The sequence below is a fragment of the Prionailurus bengalensis genome, chromosome E2, assembly GCF_016509475.1.
Source record: "Prionailurus bengalensis isolate Pbe53 chromosome E2, Fcat_Pben_1.1_paternal_pri, whole genome shotgun sequence".
NCBI lineage: Eukaryota > Metazoa > Chordata > Mammalia > Carnivora > Felidae > Prionailurus > Prionailurus bengalensis.
The window spans coordinates 55,149,465-55,167,339 of NC_057352.1; the positions used below are offsets into that span (position 1 = coordinate 55,149,465).

Below are 17,875 nucleotides of genomic sequence, written 5' to 3' on the forward strand. Positions count from 1 at the left end.
GTGTTTGATCTGGTGAATGATACCAACTCTGTTTATCTAGAATTTCTAACATTGGTAACCAGATTGGGACTCTAAGGGACTTTAAAAGGAAGGAAGGCTAAGGTGGTTTAGCAGCAAAACAAAACAAAGCTGGACTAGAGGTTGCAGTGGGCTCTGTGGTGAGCCGTGCAGATCGCCCAGCAGTGGACGGTTGTCTGCTCCAGTTGTCTGGGATGTGACAGCCACCTCTACTGAGGTCATATGCCCTCCTGGGGAGGCTGACGTGCAATGGCAGATTGATGTGGTATCTGGGCATGCTCAAGACCTGGGCATCTCGACCCAACGCAGGGCATCTCTGGAGCTCCCAGCCCAGCTTCCCTTTCTCTCTCTCTCTCTCTCTCTCTCTTCCTTCCTTCCTTCCTTCCTTCCTTCCTTCCTTCCTTCCTTCCTTTTTACTTTTATTGTTTTAATTTACATCCAAATTAGTTAGCATATAGTGCAACAATGATTTCAGGAGTAGATTCCTTAATGCCCCTTCCCCATTTAGCCCATCCCCCCACCCACCACCCCTCCAGCAACCCTCTGTTTGTTCTCCATACTTAAGAGTCTCTTCTGTTTTGTTCCCCTCCCCTGTTTTTATGTTAATTTTGCTTCCCTTCCCTTGTGTTCATCTGTTCTGTGTCTTCAAGTCCTCATGAGTGAAGTCCTATGGTATTTGTCTTTCTCTGACTCGTTTCGCTTAGCATCATACCCTCCAGTTCCATCCACATAGTTGCAAATAGCAAGATTTCCTTCTTTTTCATTGCCGAGTGATACTCCATTGTCCTTACACACCGCATCTTCTTTGTCCATTCATCCTTCGGTGGACACTTGGGCTCTTTCCGTACTTGGGCTGTTGTGGACAGTGCTGCTTCTCTTTCTGCTCGTCCTGCCTCCTTCCCTCCCTTTCCAGGGCTGAGCGCAGGCACTCCTTGTGAAACACCCTGCACACTCAGCTCCACTGCAGAGTCTCTTTCTTGGGAACCAAGCAACACGGGAGGCGCTTAAAGTATTAATGTTGAATCCCTCGTGTGAATTGAAGACAGCAGTATAAATGCTGTAACTATGAGCTTATTAAGCTTTGTGCCACCTTCACATCCTGAGAGGTGTTGCTGTGTGTGGGGAGGGCGGGAAATGGAGACTATTTCAGAACTTTGTGATAGTGCATCCTTGCAAGCATTTATGTGCTCACTCAGACACTCAGAATTTTACTGAAGGCTCCTTAAATGTCAGATACGGTGCACATATTAGAACAGTAATCAGAACTTTGTTGTTGGCCATTTGTTTTTCTCGTTTCTATCCTCAGACCTGTTTTATGGTCAGGCAGATCTGGGTCTGAATTCTGGCTTCTTGGAGGTGACTTGGGATCAGTTAGTTGCCCTCCCTGATCTTTGGTCTTTTCCTTTGTAAGGTGATAGAGGCACTGTCCGGTTAAGGGTGGACTCAGAAGGCCCAGGTTGTCCATACCCTGCACATTTCAAAGAAAGACCTGGATCTTGGCCAGCTCTTGAAAGATAACCCCTGAGTGCTTGGAATCTCCTGCATGATGAGTGTCTTTTTTTTTTAAACGTTTATTTATTATTGAGAGATGGAGAGACACAGAGCATGAGCAGGGGAGGGGTAGAGAGAGGGGGAGACACAGAATCAAAAGCAGGCTCCAGGCTCTGAGCTGTCAGCACAGAGCCTGACGCGGGGCTCGAACTCACGAGCTGTGAGATCATGACCTGAGCCACAGTCGGTCGCTTAACCAGCTGAGCCACCCAGGCGCCCCAAGTGATGAGTGTCTTTGAATACCTCGGTCCACACCAAGTAGTCTCTGCTAACAGTCTGATTTATGATGAGGGCTTTGGGCCATGCTGTATCAGTCTGACTTCTGGGTGGTGGTGGTGATGATAGGTGATTTGTTGGAGACTGAGTGACTGACCTCAGTTACTCACTGGGCACTCCATATGTCTGTGGCTGACCCCCCAGTAAACCCTGGACCCCAGGGCTCAGGTGAGCTTCGTATGAACTGTCACACGCCATTGCTAGAGAATGCCGTCTGTCCATACAGCTCTCCTGGGGGAGTAGTCGGAAGCTCTTGCCAGATCTCTCCTGAACTCTTCCCTTTTCTGATTTTCATCTGGATCCTTCATTGCAATAAACCATAGTCATGAGTATCACAGCTTTCCTGAATTCTGAGAGTCTTCCCAGCAAATCGCTGAACTTGAGGTTGGTCTTGGGGCCTCTCAATCTTCTTCTTAGAGGTGAAGTGAGCATTAAATGGGATAATCACTGGCATTTAGTAAATCCTCAATAAATGGTCAGTAGAATAATCCTCCTGACAATTTGATGAGAATGGACATTTTATATATAATGAGGCTGAGAAGCTGGCTTGCCTGGGATGACCTGGCTTTGCTGCTAGCCCTTTGGCTCCCCACCTGAGCTCCATCCCCTGAAGTTCCTGCAAGGGAACACCCCCTGCTCCTTCCTCCCATTCCTGCAGACCATGCAACCTCACCTTGGCCTGATCCTGAGCGTCCTTCCTCCTTGCCCAGATCACCACCAACACATAGGCCACGCAGAGGCAGCCCACGGTAGTCACAACCACGGGGTTATCTTCAAAGGTGGCAAAGAGCTCGGTGGTCTGGCGGACGTCGATGGCATTGGGCATCACCAGGAACGTGCTTCCAAAGAAGGTGAGGTGGTTGCAGAGGCAGTGTGTCTGGGAGGGGGTGGTCCGTGGCCCCACCTGCAACCCCAAAGAGGCCCTGGTAGGAATGCCAGCACGTCTCTGGCTCACTAAAGCCCAAGGGAGGTGGAAAGTTCCCTGAGGAGGCCTGGGGAGACCAGCTCTAGGATTCTCTTGAGATTTTTTAGTTAGCTAAAAATCTTTAAATGTCAACAATATTATCTATAACAAGTATCTTTGTACCCGTCATTCTCAGTGGGCACCTTGTATCTCATGAGTCATCTTTGCCCTTTTAAAGAACTATTACGGGTGAAGGCGAAGTTCCCTCTATCCCCCACCTTCCATTAGCAGCCATTGTCACAACTTTGGTGCACATGATTCCATTACATTCTCCGCCCGATGCTCACTCATTGGACAGATATGTATTGAGTGCAAAATCTATGCCAGGCAATAGGCTAGGTGCTGAGAGGCCATCCAGGGTAATCAGCTCATCTCAGGTTTACAGGGACTTATCTATTTCTAAAAATGAAAGTCCCAAGTCCTGGGACACGCTAGGGTGGTCGGTCATCTCACAATGAAGATAAAAAACAAACACAAAAAAACCAAAAAACTGATACTGGGGAATCATGTAAAGAAAAGGGAAGGGCAAATGTTTAAATCCTGAATTGGTGTCTTAGCACCAAGAATGCGCTCCCTAAATTTCACCCCTCTTAGGTTCAGGCACCAGGGGCCCCTCGCCTGGGCTCATGCTTTGAGTGCACGCTGCTCTAGCTATCCTCAGGCAGCACCTGTCTGCACAAGACAGGGAGTCAGGGGGCCCCAGGGACGTGCCCACCACAGCACATAGCACTCACCGTGTCTAGGGAAAGGCTCTAGGTGACCCTGAGGATGAAGCCCTCCTTAAATTTTGCACCATAGATGTCTCACTTGTTTTACCCTAGTCCTGGCCCTGGGATTCCCCCTTCTAGACGATGGTTTGGGGACCTGGGCCTGGAATCCCTTGCTTCTAGGGCCTGCACAGCCCTGTTCCTCAGGATCACTCTTCTCTGGTGGACTGGCCACCGGTGTGCCCACCCTTGGGCATGAGGGTGGCAGGATGTGGCTATGGGGGACAAGGTGTGTGGATGGAGCTTGGGTACATGGTCCCCTGTGGTACAGGACCATAACATTGGGGCCAGGGGTGAGGGTGGAGACAGGAATGGACCAGGGCTGGGGACCCCCATCTGTGTTCTTAATTCACACCTTGCACTTAAGTCCTTTCCTAAATCCTTCTGTCAACTTTCAGTTACCCCCCCCGGGCCATTTGGTGGGCAGAGATTATGTTCAACCCCACAACTCAGTGCCACTTTTCACTTCAGGGTCTACCAGGAGGTGGTGAGGTGGGAGGGGTGGGGAGCAGGAAACACTGGCATGCAGAAAGTTCTCCCCTCAGCTCAGCGCATGAGGAAGGACCTGCTGCAGCCCAAACTGCCCCAGCAGGTAACTCTTGTCTCTTTTCCTTAACAAGCCACCCAACAGAGGGGTCACATGGGCATGACACCAAGTGTTTATTGACAGATTTCACATGGCCCTTAGTTCCGTGTTTGCTTCATTGTTTTTCTCACTGTTTCCCAATCCTGGTCAGCGATTGTCATGCAGCTGTGGGCCTTATGGGAACTCCTGGGGCACTCGGAAGGAGTGGAGATGGTTTCAGAGAAGAAACCAAGCAGGTGCCACTGACAAGACCATCTCAGCGCTGGGTGCCCAGGGACCAGGCTTTTTATGCCTACATCTTTGTCCTCCCGGGCTTTCCCAACCCTTCCAGCGTGAGAGTCTCTTGAACTCCGGGAATAAATCTGCGCATACCCTTGCTAAAGTAGTTGCACAGGAATACAGATTCTTAGCCCCCTTGGAATAATTCTGCTTTTACCCCTTGAGAAGGTCTGCGGTCTACAGACTTGGAGCTTTCTTTAGCCATTTAGAGAATTTGGTGCTGTCTTTCCACCCATTTACTTATTTATGGCTCCCCAGGGATCTTTATCTATAGCTATAGCTATAGCTGTCTGTATCTACTTCTATATAATGAGCATCGCGTATATATTGGATTCATATAACTTTTCGTCCACGACACACTCCCACATCTGACTTTTGTATGTCCCGCATTCATGTACGCATGTGTTAGTAGGTGTATATTTTCAATAACATAATAAGTCCTGAGAACCCCCTACCCTACTCGAAAGCTAGGAACTTTCCAATAACTTACAGTTAGATAAGTAGTCCTCCCCTGGGCTGTCCTCATGCTCCCCCAACCCAACCGCCACCCAAGTCCCATGTTCATTGTCTCCTTGATTTCCATTTTATATATAGTTTTGTCTTCTCCGTGTTCAGATTGTTCAACACAGCAACCATTTGACTCTGTGGAGCACTCACTTGTGCCAGACCCCACACTAACTACTTGATCCCCCTATTCCTGTCCAGGCCCCGCCCCAACTGTAAGTGGTAACCAGCTTGTATCCCCATTTTCAGATGGGAAAGCTGAGAGAGGTGCGGCAACCTGCCCAAAGTCACCTGCCCAGTCCTGATGAAGTGGAATTGGACCCAAGTCTGTCCAACAGCAGAGCCCACGCCCCCATCGGCTACACCATCCCTCTTTCTGAGCCTCGGGCCTCTGAGGACAGCCTGCCGGGCACTCCAGGCCAGCAGCGTGGGCATCAAACAGCTGCCGGGAGTGAGGACGTGGGGAAGGTCACAGCACATCCAGGGCCTTGTTCACGAGGTACAAAGGGCTCTATTGCGGGCACGGGGAACATGTTGTCTTTTGGACGTTGCGATGCACCCGTTTCTTCCTGGCACTTTGGGGAACTCCCTCTGTGTGGTGGCCAGAAGCCAGGGCAGGAGTTGACAAGGGAGCTGAAGTTATAGCAGAAACAAAGCCGGAAGGAGCTTGGGTCTGAGTTCCCTTCTGTGGCTCTGCTGGGGCCTGGCTTCTTACACTACTTGTGACCATTGTCATTTGATTGTGTGTGGCATTTGCTTCTTGGCTGTGTCCTCTGCTGGACTGAGAGCTCACTGGTATAATATAACCATTATATCCCCACTGCCTCGCGCACGGCAAATATTTGTTAAATAAATGAAAGAAGGTACGGTCTATTAGATGGAGACAGGTATGTGATAAATTTCAGCTAGATGTGGAGGTTGCTGTTTGGGGGAGAGTATGAAATGCTTTGGAAGTCCAGAAAGGGAGAGTCCCGATGTCTGGATGCTTCCAAGAAGGTGACATTGGAGTGGGAGATGGAAGGGTGAATAGCACAGGAGTTTTCCATGCAGGGTAGGTATAAAGGGCCTTTGGCCCAGGGAGAGAACAGCAGATCAAAGGCATGGAAGGCGGAAGAGGAACACTGATGCGTGAAAGATGGCCTCTGATGACCTCAGAGCTAATGTCTGGACACTGTCATGGGCAGAGCTGAGCTGACTTGAGACAGGGATTTGGTTGCAATTAATAGAGCCATGTGCCATCCAGGGGCTTGGCGAGACTGGGTGGGGGGCTGGGCAAGCAGTGCTGCATCTCACAGAAGGCTCCTGCGCTGGAGACAGACGGGCTTGGGTCTGAGTTCCAGCTCTCCCACCTACTAGGCAAGGGATCTGGGGGTAAATTTGTTGACTTTCCTGAGCCTTTGTTTTACCACCTTAGAATGGGAATTCCTACTCTCTTAGAGGGTTATTGTGGAGGTCTGATGAGGTAATACAAGTAAAGCACGGAACACAGCACCTGGCATGGAATAAAGGACTCTGAGTTCAGTTCCTTAGCGATGAATGTCCATTCATTCAATGGTCATTTGTTCTCAATGGTGAGCAAAGCACACTGTTCCCAACTAATGGGGCTCCTGGTGCACTGAGGGAATAGACATCATCCCAGTGACCTCCTGAGTAGATATGAAATGGCTTAGTGCTGTGTTTAGTGCTATGGAGGAATGGATGTATGTACTGGGAGAGCTTACAGCAGAAAATCCGACTTGCCCGGGGGTTAAGAACAGTTTTCTCAAGGAAGTGATACTGGAGGCAGGGTCTAGTTAACCATACTGGGGGAGGAGGGGCATTCCAGGCCTAGGGAACAGCATATGCAAAGACACTGTAGAGGGGTGCAGAACAGCCACGAGAGGCACTGAAAGGGGACCCCAAATGAGTTGGACACACCCAACCAAGCTTGCTGTGTCTTCTTCTTTGTGTCCTCTCCTTACCTGGCACCCAGAGTTGTCCCAAGTCCCCTGGACCTCATCCCAGAACACACAGTGGGACAGGAAGGTGGTGATGCCAACTGTGAGGTCCCTGGTGGGGGTTAGCTCCAGGTCAGGCTCGGGGACCACAGTCAGATAGTAGATGCCTTCTCCAAAATGCAGGTCCTCTGGGTTCAGAATCCATGTGGACAGTCCATCTGCAAGAGAGAGGGCTCCAGGTCAGCCCAAAGCCTTGTGGAGACTGGGGCTAATGTCATGGGAGAGAAAGACCAAGGTGACTGGCCAGGGGAGCTGACCCTGATGGTCTCCCTGATATCCTAAGAAAGCCCTCTTCCCTTGAGATCTGGAGCAGAGAATAGGAGGCACTCCCAAGTCAGCACAACTGCCAAGTAAGGTAGATGAGGGCTCAAATTCTGACTCTGTCCCTTCTTGGCTGTGTGACTTTGTACCAGTTAGCCTCTCTGTTCTTATCTGGCAAGAGGAAATGTCCATAGTGCCCATCCCAAGGGTTGTAATGAGGATTGCAGTGAAGTTAGTTCTATAAGTGCATATCAGTTCAGGGTGTTTAGTAGGTGCTCACTTAATGTTGCCAGATAATAAATAATACTGATGATAACAGTAGTAGTAGTAGTAGTAGTAGTAGTAACACCAAAAAATAGGCGTTTAATGTAACAAAAAAAGTTTTTTTCCCCCATGGCTTCTGATTCTCAAGTTTTAAGTTGGTTACCCTCTCCCCACTGCCCAAGAAGCTGGCCCAGTTGATGGATTACCTGCAGCAGCTGTTGGCGGAAGGTGAACTTTGGCGTCATAGCTGGTCTCATTGGGGTGGTAGCCGTAGCCCAGGCTGAGCTTGAGTGGGATATCAGGCCTCCAGTGCAGCTGGATCCCCAAAGCTGCGCCATCTGTAGTCAGGTTCACCCACAAAGCTTCAGGACTGGTCAAGTTTAACACAGTTGGCTCACTGTGTCCTTTTGAAAGCCGGGGCAGCAGGATCTGTCACCAGAAACAGTCACATCAGGGGTGTGCCGGGATGGGAGTGCCAGTAAGCATCAGGGCTGCTGTGCAGAGCAGGGCAGGGTGAGTGCCCGGGGAACCGAGATCCACTCTGCTGTGCTCATCTTATCTGCTTCCTGGGGCTGCTTATCTTGGTGCTTATGATACCACAGATCTGCCGTCTTACAGTTCTGGAGGCCAGGAGTCCAGAATCAGTTCCATGGGGCTAAGGTTGGCGGGCTGATGCCGTCTGGAGGCTCTAGGAGAGAGCCTTGCCTTTTCCAGCTTCTGAGGGTGCCGTGTCCCTTGGCTCAGGGCCCCTCCTTACATCACCCCAACCTCTTGCTTTTGTCATCAGATCAGCCTTTTGTCTTCTGTAGTTAACTCTCCCTGTCTCTGCCTCTTGTAAGGAGCTGGCATGCCACTGGGCCCACCCACATCATCCAGGGTCATCTCTCTCTCTCAAGATCCTTAACTTAATCACACCTGCAAAGTCCCCTTGGCCATGTAAGGCGGCAAATCCACAGGCTCAGGGATGAGAATATGGACATCCCGGGGGGCTGTTATTCACCCACCACACTCATCAAACTGCATACCAAGGACTGGGCTGCATCCGTACAGAAAGAGGACAGACCTTTTCTCATTCGCTCAAGTGTGCTGTGTGAACTATGGTCATGTTGACGATGGTGTGAAGCAAGTGAAGTGTCTAAGTTAGGAGCACAGGCCAGAGAGGCAGAGAGACCTCTGTTTGGATCTTGGCTCTGTCCTATATCAGCTGTGGGACCTCCAGCCAGTTAACAGGCCACTCGGAGCCTATGCTTCCTTGTCATCAGTAGACCACGTAGACTCATTCAGGGTATTAAAAATAGTATCGCATACATGGGGCGCCTGGCTGGCTCAGTCGGTGGAGCTCGTGACTCTTGATCTCAGGGTTGTAAGTTCAGGCCGCACGTTGGGTGTAGAGATTACTTAAAAATAAAATATTTTGGGGGTGCCTGGGTGGCCCGTTAAGCATCCGACTCTTGGTTTTGGCTCAGGTCACGATCTCACGGTTTGTGGGTTCAAGCCCCGCGTCGGGCTCTGTGTTGGAAGCATGGAGCCTGCCTGGGATTCTCTCTCCCCATCTCTCTCTTTGCCCCCCCCCACCCCCAAATAAATAAATAAATAAGCATTTAGTGCAAAAAAATCTTTTAAAAAATGATATCACACATTTAAAAAAAAAATTTTTTTTAAAGCAGGGGTGGGGGGGGCGCGCACCTGGGTGGCTCAGTCAGTTCAGTGTCCGACTTCAACTCACATCATGATCTTGCAGTTGGTGAGTTTGAGCCCTGCATTGGGCTCTGTGCTAACAGCTCAGAGCCTGGAGCCTGCTTTGGATTCTGTGTCTCCCTCATTTTCTGCCCCTCCCCCACTTGTGCGCACGTGCGCTCTCTCTCTGTCTCTCTTTCAAAAACAAATAAACATTAAAAAATTTTTAATGATATTACATACAAAATACTTAGCCAAGTGCCAGATACATAGTAATACTAAAAACTTAGCAGCTATCATTATTCTATTACTAATATGTTAGAAGTTCTCATAACCATTCTCCATTAACTGATGCTCTGTGTTCCCTTCTTAAAACAGACTGATTGATGCCCACTGTGCACTCTTATTTCTGGTGGTCTTGTGTGTTAGACATGGGCATGGACCACCATGTGCCCCCTTCCAGGAAGGGCCTGCTTCCCACTCACAGACAGGCTCCAGCTGTCAGCTCCTTCAGGGTCAGTCCCAGCTGCAGAGCTCCACCTCGTCTGAGGCACACCCTCCCTGGGGCCTCCTGCATCCAGGGGGCAAAGAGGGGGTATGAGGCCAAGACTTAGCAGCCTGCTGTGGGACATCTGTCTCATTTGTACATGAGGGATTTTAATTTATGGAGGCGACTGAGTGCTGATATGGAGGGGCCAGTGCCATTGAAAGAATCTGTGACTTAAATTTCCTAAGAGGAGGGGACTACCATGCCATGCAGGGCCACAGGGGTCAGGAGGCAGGGGCAGGCACAGGGGAAAGCTCAGGTCAGGGCCGTTATTGGGATCTCCATGGGAAAGGCACGGCAGGACAGAGTAAGCCGTTTTCAGATAGGCCCATTTGGATGATTTCAGCAGGGTTGGGACTATAGGAATGGTCTCATCTGGTGGCCTGGTACCTGGCCTCGGGATGGTTTAGGACAGGGGAAATGTTGACTTGGTGTGTGAGTCAGATAAAGGGGCTTGTTGGGGGTATGGACTTGGGGTTGGTTAGTCTACATATGAAAGGTGTAGACTTCTTCCTCACCAGCAAGATTTTTAAGATATCAAAACATCAAAACATACAAAAAATACTAAGCCTGATTATTATCATTCTAATTAATGATATGATTAATAATCATTAATAATAATGATTATTATCATTCTAATGGCTGGTACTTGCTACGGCACACCCCCTTGAGTTGACCGGGGCTTTGTGAGGTCTGGGTTGCGATCTGACTCCTCCTTCTGCCTGGTCCTGCTGTCCTTCCTCCCTCTTTGCAGGTGTGGGTCTCAGCAAACATCTAGCACCCCAAGCTCTTTCTCAGCACCTGCTTCCAGAGAACCCAGCCTATGACAGCTCTTTCCTGCCAGTCAAGGTGTGAGCTCACCAGTGGGCACGTGTGTTTATCCCAAAGCTGCTTATGTCCACATGTGTTTGTAAAGGTCAGTTGAAAAAAAATTTTTTTTCTAATGTTTATTTCTTTTTGAGACAGAGAAAGACAGAGCATGAATGAGGGAGGGTCAGAGAGAGAGACACACACAGAATCTGCAGCAGGCTCCAGGCTCTGAGCTGTCAGCACAGAGTCTGACGCGGGGCTTGAACTCATGGAGTGTGAGATCATGACCTGAGCCGAAGTCAGATGCTTAACTGACTGAGCCACCCAGGTGCCCCTGTAAAGGTCAATTTTAATGAGATATTCCACAGAGTGACATAAAGTGACAGAGTACTAGTGTGAAAAGAATTATTTGCATAAAAACTTAAGCTGAATGCTTTGAGATACAGGAAAGATGAATTGCTAAACATTGGTATTGAATTAGTCATTGATGAGAAAACTAGATTAGGAAAAAACTCATTAAAATCTCAAGAGATCCTCAAGAGGATCTGATCTTGTATTGCACCATGGTGCGCTTATATTTTTGCTTCATTTTAATGTTTTTATTTATTTTTGAGTGAGCAAGAGAGGTGGGGGGGGGGGGGGTGGGGGACAGAAGATCCAAAGCAGGCTCTGGGCTGACAGCAGAGATCCTGATGTAGGGCTCGAACTCACAAACCCTGAGATCATGACCTGAGCCAAAGTCAGATGCTTAACCAACTGAGCCACCCAGGCACCCTGATGTTTTTGCTTCATTTTAGAGAAAATTAGACATTTCAGAGCCTGCAATGTAAGGGTGGTTAATGTAAGGAAAATGATTAAAATTCCAATCAACATACTGAAAGAAATGTTTCAATTGTACACCCCAGGATTGACAATGATATACATTTATAGTTTTAAGTTAAAATACAACGTGTAAGACAGGGTATGGACCATTCTTAATGATTCTCCTCTTTAATCAACTGTTGGTCCCAACCAAGTTGAAGAAGAAAACAGAAGTGACACCTGACTTCTGAAAGCACCCCCAAGTTCTACCTCGATGTTCTCCGACAGATTCTTCACGGGTATGAGATGTCCACTGGGGCTGGTCAGACAGAGGCCACCAACAGTTCCACTGACATCAAAGTGACTTCGGGCTGGGAAAGGGCTCGTTGGGAAACTCATCATCTGAAACCAAGAACACAGAGTGCTGGCCAAGGCCCCTGAAGGCTGGAAGGTGACTGCGTCCCTGTGTGAATGACAGGGTTTCCCAAGATGGGGTGGACAAGTGGCCCTTGCTCTATGGGGTGAATGGGGGACCCTGTTGTTCTGGCTTTCTGGGTGTGTGTCTGCCTTTCAAGGCTGAGGACCTGCTCAGACCCGCTACAGTTGTGCAGCTGCTGGACTGTAAAACCATCTGAGCCTTTTTTCTTGGCAAAGCCAGTGAGTCCCCAAGAGAAGGATATTTGTCTGTCTTTGTTGGGGCTGAAGGAACAGAGAGATGTGCCCTAACTTGGGAGTGAAAAGAGCCCTGGGCTTGCCGTTTCCTAGTTACGGAACGAAGTCCGAAGAACTTTATTTCCAGGAACTAATTGAACCGAGGCTGCCGGGGAAGTTCCACCACGCAGTGGAAGAAGGATGGGTTTGGGAGTCTGCATCCCAGCCCTGCCATTTTGCTTGTGGCCTCGGGCAGGTCACTGAGCCTCATCTGTAAAATGGGCATAGTAATATGTGTAATTGAAAGGGCCGTCATCAACATAACTGAGCAAACACGCATGCGAGTGCCAAGTGCCATAGAAGCTGTAAAGGGCTGCTCCCGAGGAGGGCATTACTGTTGTTACCCTGATGTCCACAGGCTCCTGGCTGGCCTCCATGGAGCCAAGGGAGGAGGCCGCGGGCAGGGTAAAGGTTGCAGAGTGAGTGGCGGCGGTGTGCACAGAGGAGCCCCGCCAGTTCCAGGGCTGTATTCTGGCCACAAGGCGAGAGCAGAGGTGCCAGGAGAGAGAGAGGAAAGTCAGTGTCAGAGGAAGAGTTCTTGCTCTGCCGGGAACCCCAGTATCGCCATTAGAGCAGGCGGCTCTGCTTCAGTCCCCAAAGGCGGTTCTGTACGCTCGTGTCAATGGAACAGCATGGAAGGTAGCCGACGACCCCCCCGCCCCCCCCCCCCCCCCACTGTGAGGACAGAGCTTTAGCCAGCTTTGTTTAAGGCCACAGCCCCCGTGCCAACAAGAGTGCCTGGCACACAGTGGGGGTCAACACATCCTTTGCTGAATGAATAAGTGAGCTTTGATGTGAGCATTTCTCCAGGCCTAGCTCCCCTACCTACTTGATCTCTGATATCATGGGTTCCCAGCCCCATCTTCTCTGGCCCTTGCCATTGTCCTATCTGATTAGACTGGGGACCTGGTTTCAGACCCTAGCTCTGGTCAGAGTGCTGCTTCAGGAAATTGCCCCTGGGACCCAGGAGGGTAACCCTGGCATGGAGAATCGGAGAAGGGTGCTCACTGCAGGTGTCCCAGCAGGGCCTGCAGTGTGGTCCAGCCCTTGCTTGTCAGGGGGAGGAATGCAGGATGGAGGGCATCCTCAGGTCCACAAACTCCCAAGGCAAGTGCTCTTGAATCCAGCCCACAGCTCTGGGGAGCACCGAGCTTGGCCAGGCACACCCCAGATGTGGTTAAAGGTGGGCAGGCCCCCTTCATTCAGCCTCCCTGCCTGCATGGCTCCCACATGACCCAACTCTCAGGACTTGTGGGTGGCTCCAAGACGGGGTGCGGACTCAGCCGTTGCCCTCCTACGCTGCACAAGCACCCAACGTGGGGACCTTCTCTTGGTGAAAAGCCCTCCCACTTCCAAGGCTGGCTGCCTGGGCTCTGCCTGTCACAGGGTCTCGGGCTGTGGCTTTGGAACGAGCCAGGTCAGGGGACAGGCTGTCTTGGGGATGCCAGTGCTGCTGGTTACCTGTTCGTGTACACGGAGATGGAAGGGGCAGCCAGAGTGGCCGGGAGGCCCCCGGGCAGTGTCCCCAGCAGGAGGGCAGCCTGCACTCGCTCCACAACATCGAGCAGCTGGGGCACGGTGGCCATCTGGAAGAGGAAGCAGGGGATGCTGCTGTGACCCGTGTCCATATGCCACCTTTGCTCACTGTCACCAGGCTAGTGTGGGGCCTTCAGCAGAGACTGGGCAGGGGGTGGGGGGGCGCGCAGAGGAGTGAGCAAGGGACAACACTGCCGTTCATTGAGCGCCAGGCTCTGTAGGGAATGAAGAGTAACACTTGCACGGATTCCAGCACTTATGTGAACACTTTTCATCCTCACGACAACTCTGTGAGGCAGGTGCTCTCACTTACCCATTTGGCAGACAGGGAAACAAAGGCACGTAAAGGATGAGTGACTTGTGGAGGTCACATGTGGAAAAAGGCAAGTGCCAGGACTCAACGGTGAGGTGGAGAGGCATCTGGCTCCTGAGTCCGTGCGCAAGGTGTCACGCTCTGTGCCTCTCTGTGCTGCTCTGTCTGACCCTGCCGTCCACCCACAGCCCACGTCTTATTTGTGGGGAAATAGAAAGCCACAGACAGAGCCATTTTACAGGGTCACCTGGGCTTGGACTGCTGCTCACCCCACCCAAACCCCCAGATGAGGATGTGGGCTCACTGAGGTCAAGGACCCGGGAAGGGCTGGATGTTTGCAAAGAGTTCCTATTGGGGCACAGATTACACGTGTGCGTGTATGTGTGTGTGAGAGAGAGGATATGACTGAGTGGATGCGAACGTATGTATTTAAGGGTGACATGAATATAAAGACTTAAGTGTGTATGTATTTGTGAGTATCTGTGTGATTGTGTGTCTGCGTACGAATGTGTGTTTGAGGGTATGTGTGAGTATAAGTATTGGAACATAAATGTGTGTGTGTGTGTGTGTGTGTGTGTGTGTGTGTGCTCCTGAGTAGACATGACACAGCCCCACCTGGTGAAGGTGCTGGGCCTTCAGCTCCATCGTGAGGCCATCCTGGGAGGCCCTTCCCCTGGTGGCCCGTCAGGGCGCTGGGGCCGCATGAGACAGTGCCACGTCCGTTCTCACTCCAGAGGCTGCCTCTGTTCTAACAGCGTTCTGTGTTTTGAGAACCGGGAGGGTGGACGTGTGATCTCACCAGTTGGTGGCTTATCTGGGAGGTGGCAGGTTGCCTCAGTTTACAGATGAGGAATGAGGCCGAGAGTCATCATGCACCCAGCCCAAGTCTCAAGGTTTGAAAGTGACAGAGGCAGGATTTGAACTCAGGCTGCCTCGCTCCAAAGCCTGTGCTCTGCCTAGTATACCACACTGGCTCCCAGAAGCTCTGGTCTCTGGAACTTTTCTCCCAGTTCCCTAGAGAGGACTTTAACCCCTGTGTCTCAGTTTCCTCATCTGCAAGATGAAGAGAAAGACCCATCTAGAAAGGCTGGTGTGAGCGGGGCATGTGGTAGCCGGGAGGCCTGCATCTGGGCTGAAACACCTACCTGGCTGCCGTTGGCCCCGGTAGGGTTTTCCGGTCCGTCCCTCAGGGAAGCTGCCAGCACACTGCCCACAGCCTGAAACAGGTCCTTGGTGGCCGCCTGGCGCCTCTGGTCCTCAGGATGGGCCTTGGAGCTTGCTGCCAGCAGAGCTTCACTGGCATCCTGCAGAACCCAGGTGGCCTCCCGCTGGGCTCACCCAAAGGGGAAGGGAAAGCAACGTGAGCCCCTCCTGAGCCAGACCAGCCCCTGCACCATTCCAAGGACAAGGGCTGCAATAGAGGGGAGCAGGGCGGGAAGATAAACTAGGGAAAATCTGGGCCCATTGCACAGGCTGCCTGTGTCACTCACTTGAGGTCAGCTTCTCCTTCCCACAATGTGCGAAGTTCCTTCAGGAGAGTACCCTAGTCGATCTCTGAGTCTTTCCAGAGTGCCTTGCACACGCCTAGCTCATAGCAGTAAACATTGCCTAACTGGGGGGTATGGATGGAAGGATGGATGGATGGAAGGATGGATGGATGGATGGATAGATGGGTGGTGGCTGGATGGATGTGTGGGTGGTGGATGGATAGATGAATGGACAAGACACTTATTCCGGTTTTGTGGTTCTGTGTGTATTTGTGTAAATTCTTGCTGCCCCAGTAGTCTGAAAATGCCGCAAGGGTAGAAGCTATGTCTGTGTGACTTGCTGAATTCTCAGTGCCTGGTGTGTGCACAGTACCTGGTATATACTAGGCACTCGGGAAGCATTTGTTGAATGAATGAGTAAATTAGTGCCTGGATAAGCGAATGGAAGGATGGAGGGGCGGATGTACACAGGTACCGAATCAATGCGTGCGTATGGAACGGATGGATGAGCAAATGGGTGTGCAAATGGCAAGTGTGATGTTAAAAGCATCGTGGCCTCAGAAATAAAGGTCAGCCTCGCTGGCTCCAGGCTGGAGAATGTGAGGGGCTCCACCTCCTGACAGTAGGTGAAGCACAGCCAGGGTAGCTCTCCCCTCCCTGCTTAGGGCTCCATTTTGAACCCTTGGCTACCATTTCACTGGGAGCATGGTGATTTCATTTGAGTTCTCCAAGAGGCAGACCCTGAGGCAAGGATTGCAGGTGTGGGCAGGCAGAGTGGGATGGTGGGGCGGGGGTCGAAGAAGAAAGAAGGGCAGGAGCTGGCAGCTGGACGTCAGTGGTGTATTTACGGGGAACATGGGTGGGTTAGCAGCAGGATCTGGGCACACACTGGGGTGTCCCTCAGTGATTAGAGTCAGCTGCTCCCTTGGGGTGCCACTGGCAGGTCGGGGAGTGGGGTGTGTGAGCACCCCGGCTGGGACACCAGAATGAGACATAGGGGCTGTGGGAGGACGTCTTCTCTTTCTGGGCACCACCCATGCAGGACCCTTGGAAACCAAATGGTGGGAGCTTTGGTGGCCCCGTGACTGAGGGACCGTCGACCTGAGGAGGGTCGTCAGTGACCCACTGCAGAGGTGTGTGTCCCATGGCTCGGCCCGGGTCAGCAGGGGGCCTCACTCACCTGGGCCGTGGGTGTGAGCTCCTCACTGCGGTGGGTCACCTCTCTCAGAACCTGGGCCAGCCCTTGCACCTTTTGCATGTCCCCCAGGGTGGCCGTGACCGCAGACAGTGACCCCAGCATGTGCTCTCTGACCTGATGCAGAGGGAGGAAGAAGAAATGTAATTTCTGTCTCAGAAAGATTAGGGGGTCACAGCAAGTGACCAGGCTCATCTGGGGTTTTCCAAAGCCCAGACCTCTGTTTGCTTCATAGGTTGTGTGGTGGGCAGAAGAATGGCCTCCCAAAGATGTCCACATCCTAATCTCTGAAACCTGTCAGTGTGTCATGTCACATGGCAAAAGGGACTTTGGCAAAATCGCTTTGGAGTTTTAATTAAGTGAGAGGTTCTGCGATGGGAGCGTATCTGGATTAACCAAGTGGGGCCACTGTCATCACAGGGGTCTTTGTAAGAGGGAGGTAGGAGGGTCAGAGAGAAGGAGATGTGTGGGTGGAGGCAGAGGTGGAGAATAGGGTCGGGGAGGAAGGAAAAGGAAGTGAGGAGGGGAAATTTGGGGAGGGAGGGAGGAGGGAACGAAGGGTCTGAAGGTGTTGAGGTGCTGGCTTTGAAGTTGGAGGGAGGAGTGGAGAGGCTTCTGGGGACTGTGTCTCCTAAGCCACAGAGCCCTTACAGGGGCCAGGGGCCGGCCTTGATAGCTACACATAAGAACTAAGAATATAATTTCAGCGCGTGCCCCATAGAACTTTCTGCATGGATGGAAGGTCCTGTCTCTGCACCATCCACTCACCGAATACAACTACTGAGCCCTTAAAACATGACCAGTGCAGCTGGAGAACTGAATTTTAAACTTTGTTTCATTTTAATTCATCTAAGTTTTTCTCTTTTCTTTTTCTTTCTTTCTTTTTTTTATTTTAGAGAGAGCATGAGCAGGGGAGAGGGGCAGAGGAAGGGGGAGAGAGAGAGAGAGAATATCTTAAGCAGGCTTCCTGCTCAGTACAGAGTTCCCACAACCCCTGGGATCATGACCTGAGCCAAAATCAAGAATCAGATGCTCAAGTGACTGAGCCACCCAGGCGCCCCATTTTAATCCATTTAATTTAGCTTTGAGTTCCTAGATAAGCGAGCGGCAACCACTTGGCACAGCCCGGATCTGAGTGAATAGTCCTCTGTGGCCTGCTCCTCACGGCTCACTCAGCCTACCTGTCTGACGGCCCTTCATGGCAGCTGCAGAGTTTGAGCCTGTCTGCTATTAAGTCAGGATGCCTCCAGGCTGTGGCTTGGATGGAGGAAAGAAAAGGCCAGTGTATGAGGGGACTCTTGTCAGATGTTCTGGAAGGTTAAGTCATGTTT

The 17,875-nt window shown here is 51.1% G+C and overlaps 1 protein-coding gene across 1 annotated transcript in view; it reads right to left on the reverse strand.

Annotated features, from left to right (window-relative positions):
• The window catches only part of PKD1L2 (polycystin 1 like 2), a 95,311-nt gene that overhangs the window by 38,098 nt on the left and 39,338 nt on the right, over positions 1–17,875 (reverse strand). The window contains exons 17-24 of the mRNA XM_043599388.1: positions 16,530–16,661; positions 15,008–15,190; positions 13,475–13,599; positions 12,358–12,484; positions 11,573–11,704; positions 7,674–7,896; positions 6,907–7,100; positions 2,519–2,749 (exon numbers count right to left, since the gene is read on the reverse strand). Of these exons, the coding sequence (XP_043455323.1) occupies positions 2,519–2,749; positions 6,907–7,100; positions 7,674–7,896; positions 11,573–11,704; positions 12,358–12,484; positions 13,475–13,599; positions 15,008–15,190; positions 16,530–16,661 (1,347 nt within the window). The remainder of the gene's footprint in view (positions 1–2,518; positions 2,750–6,906; positions 7,101–7,673; positions 7,897–11,572; positions 11,705–12,357; positions 12,485–13,474; positions 13,600–15,007; positions 15,191–16,529; positions 16,662–17,875) is intronic.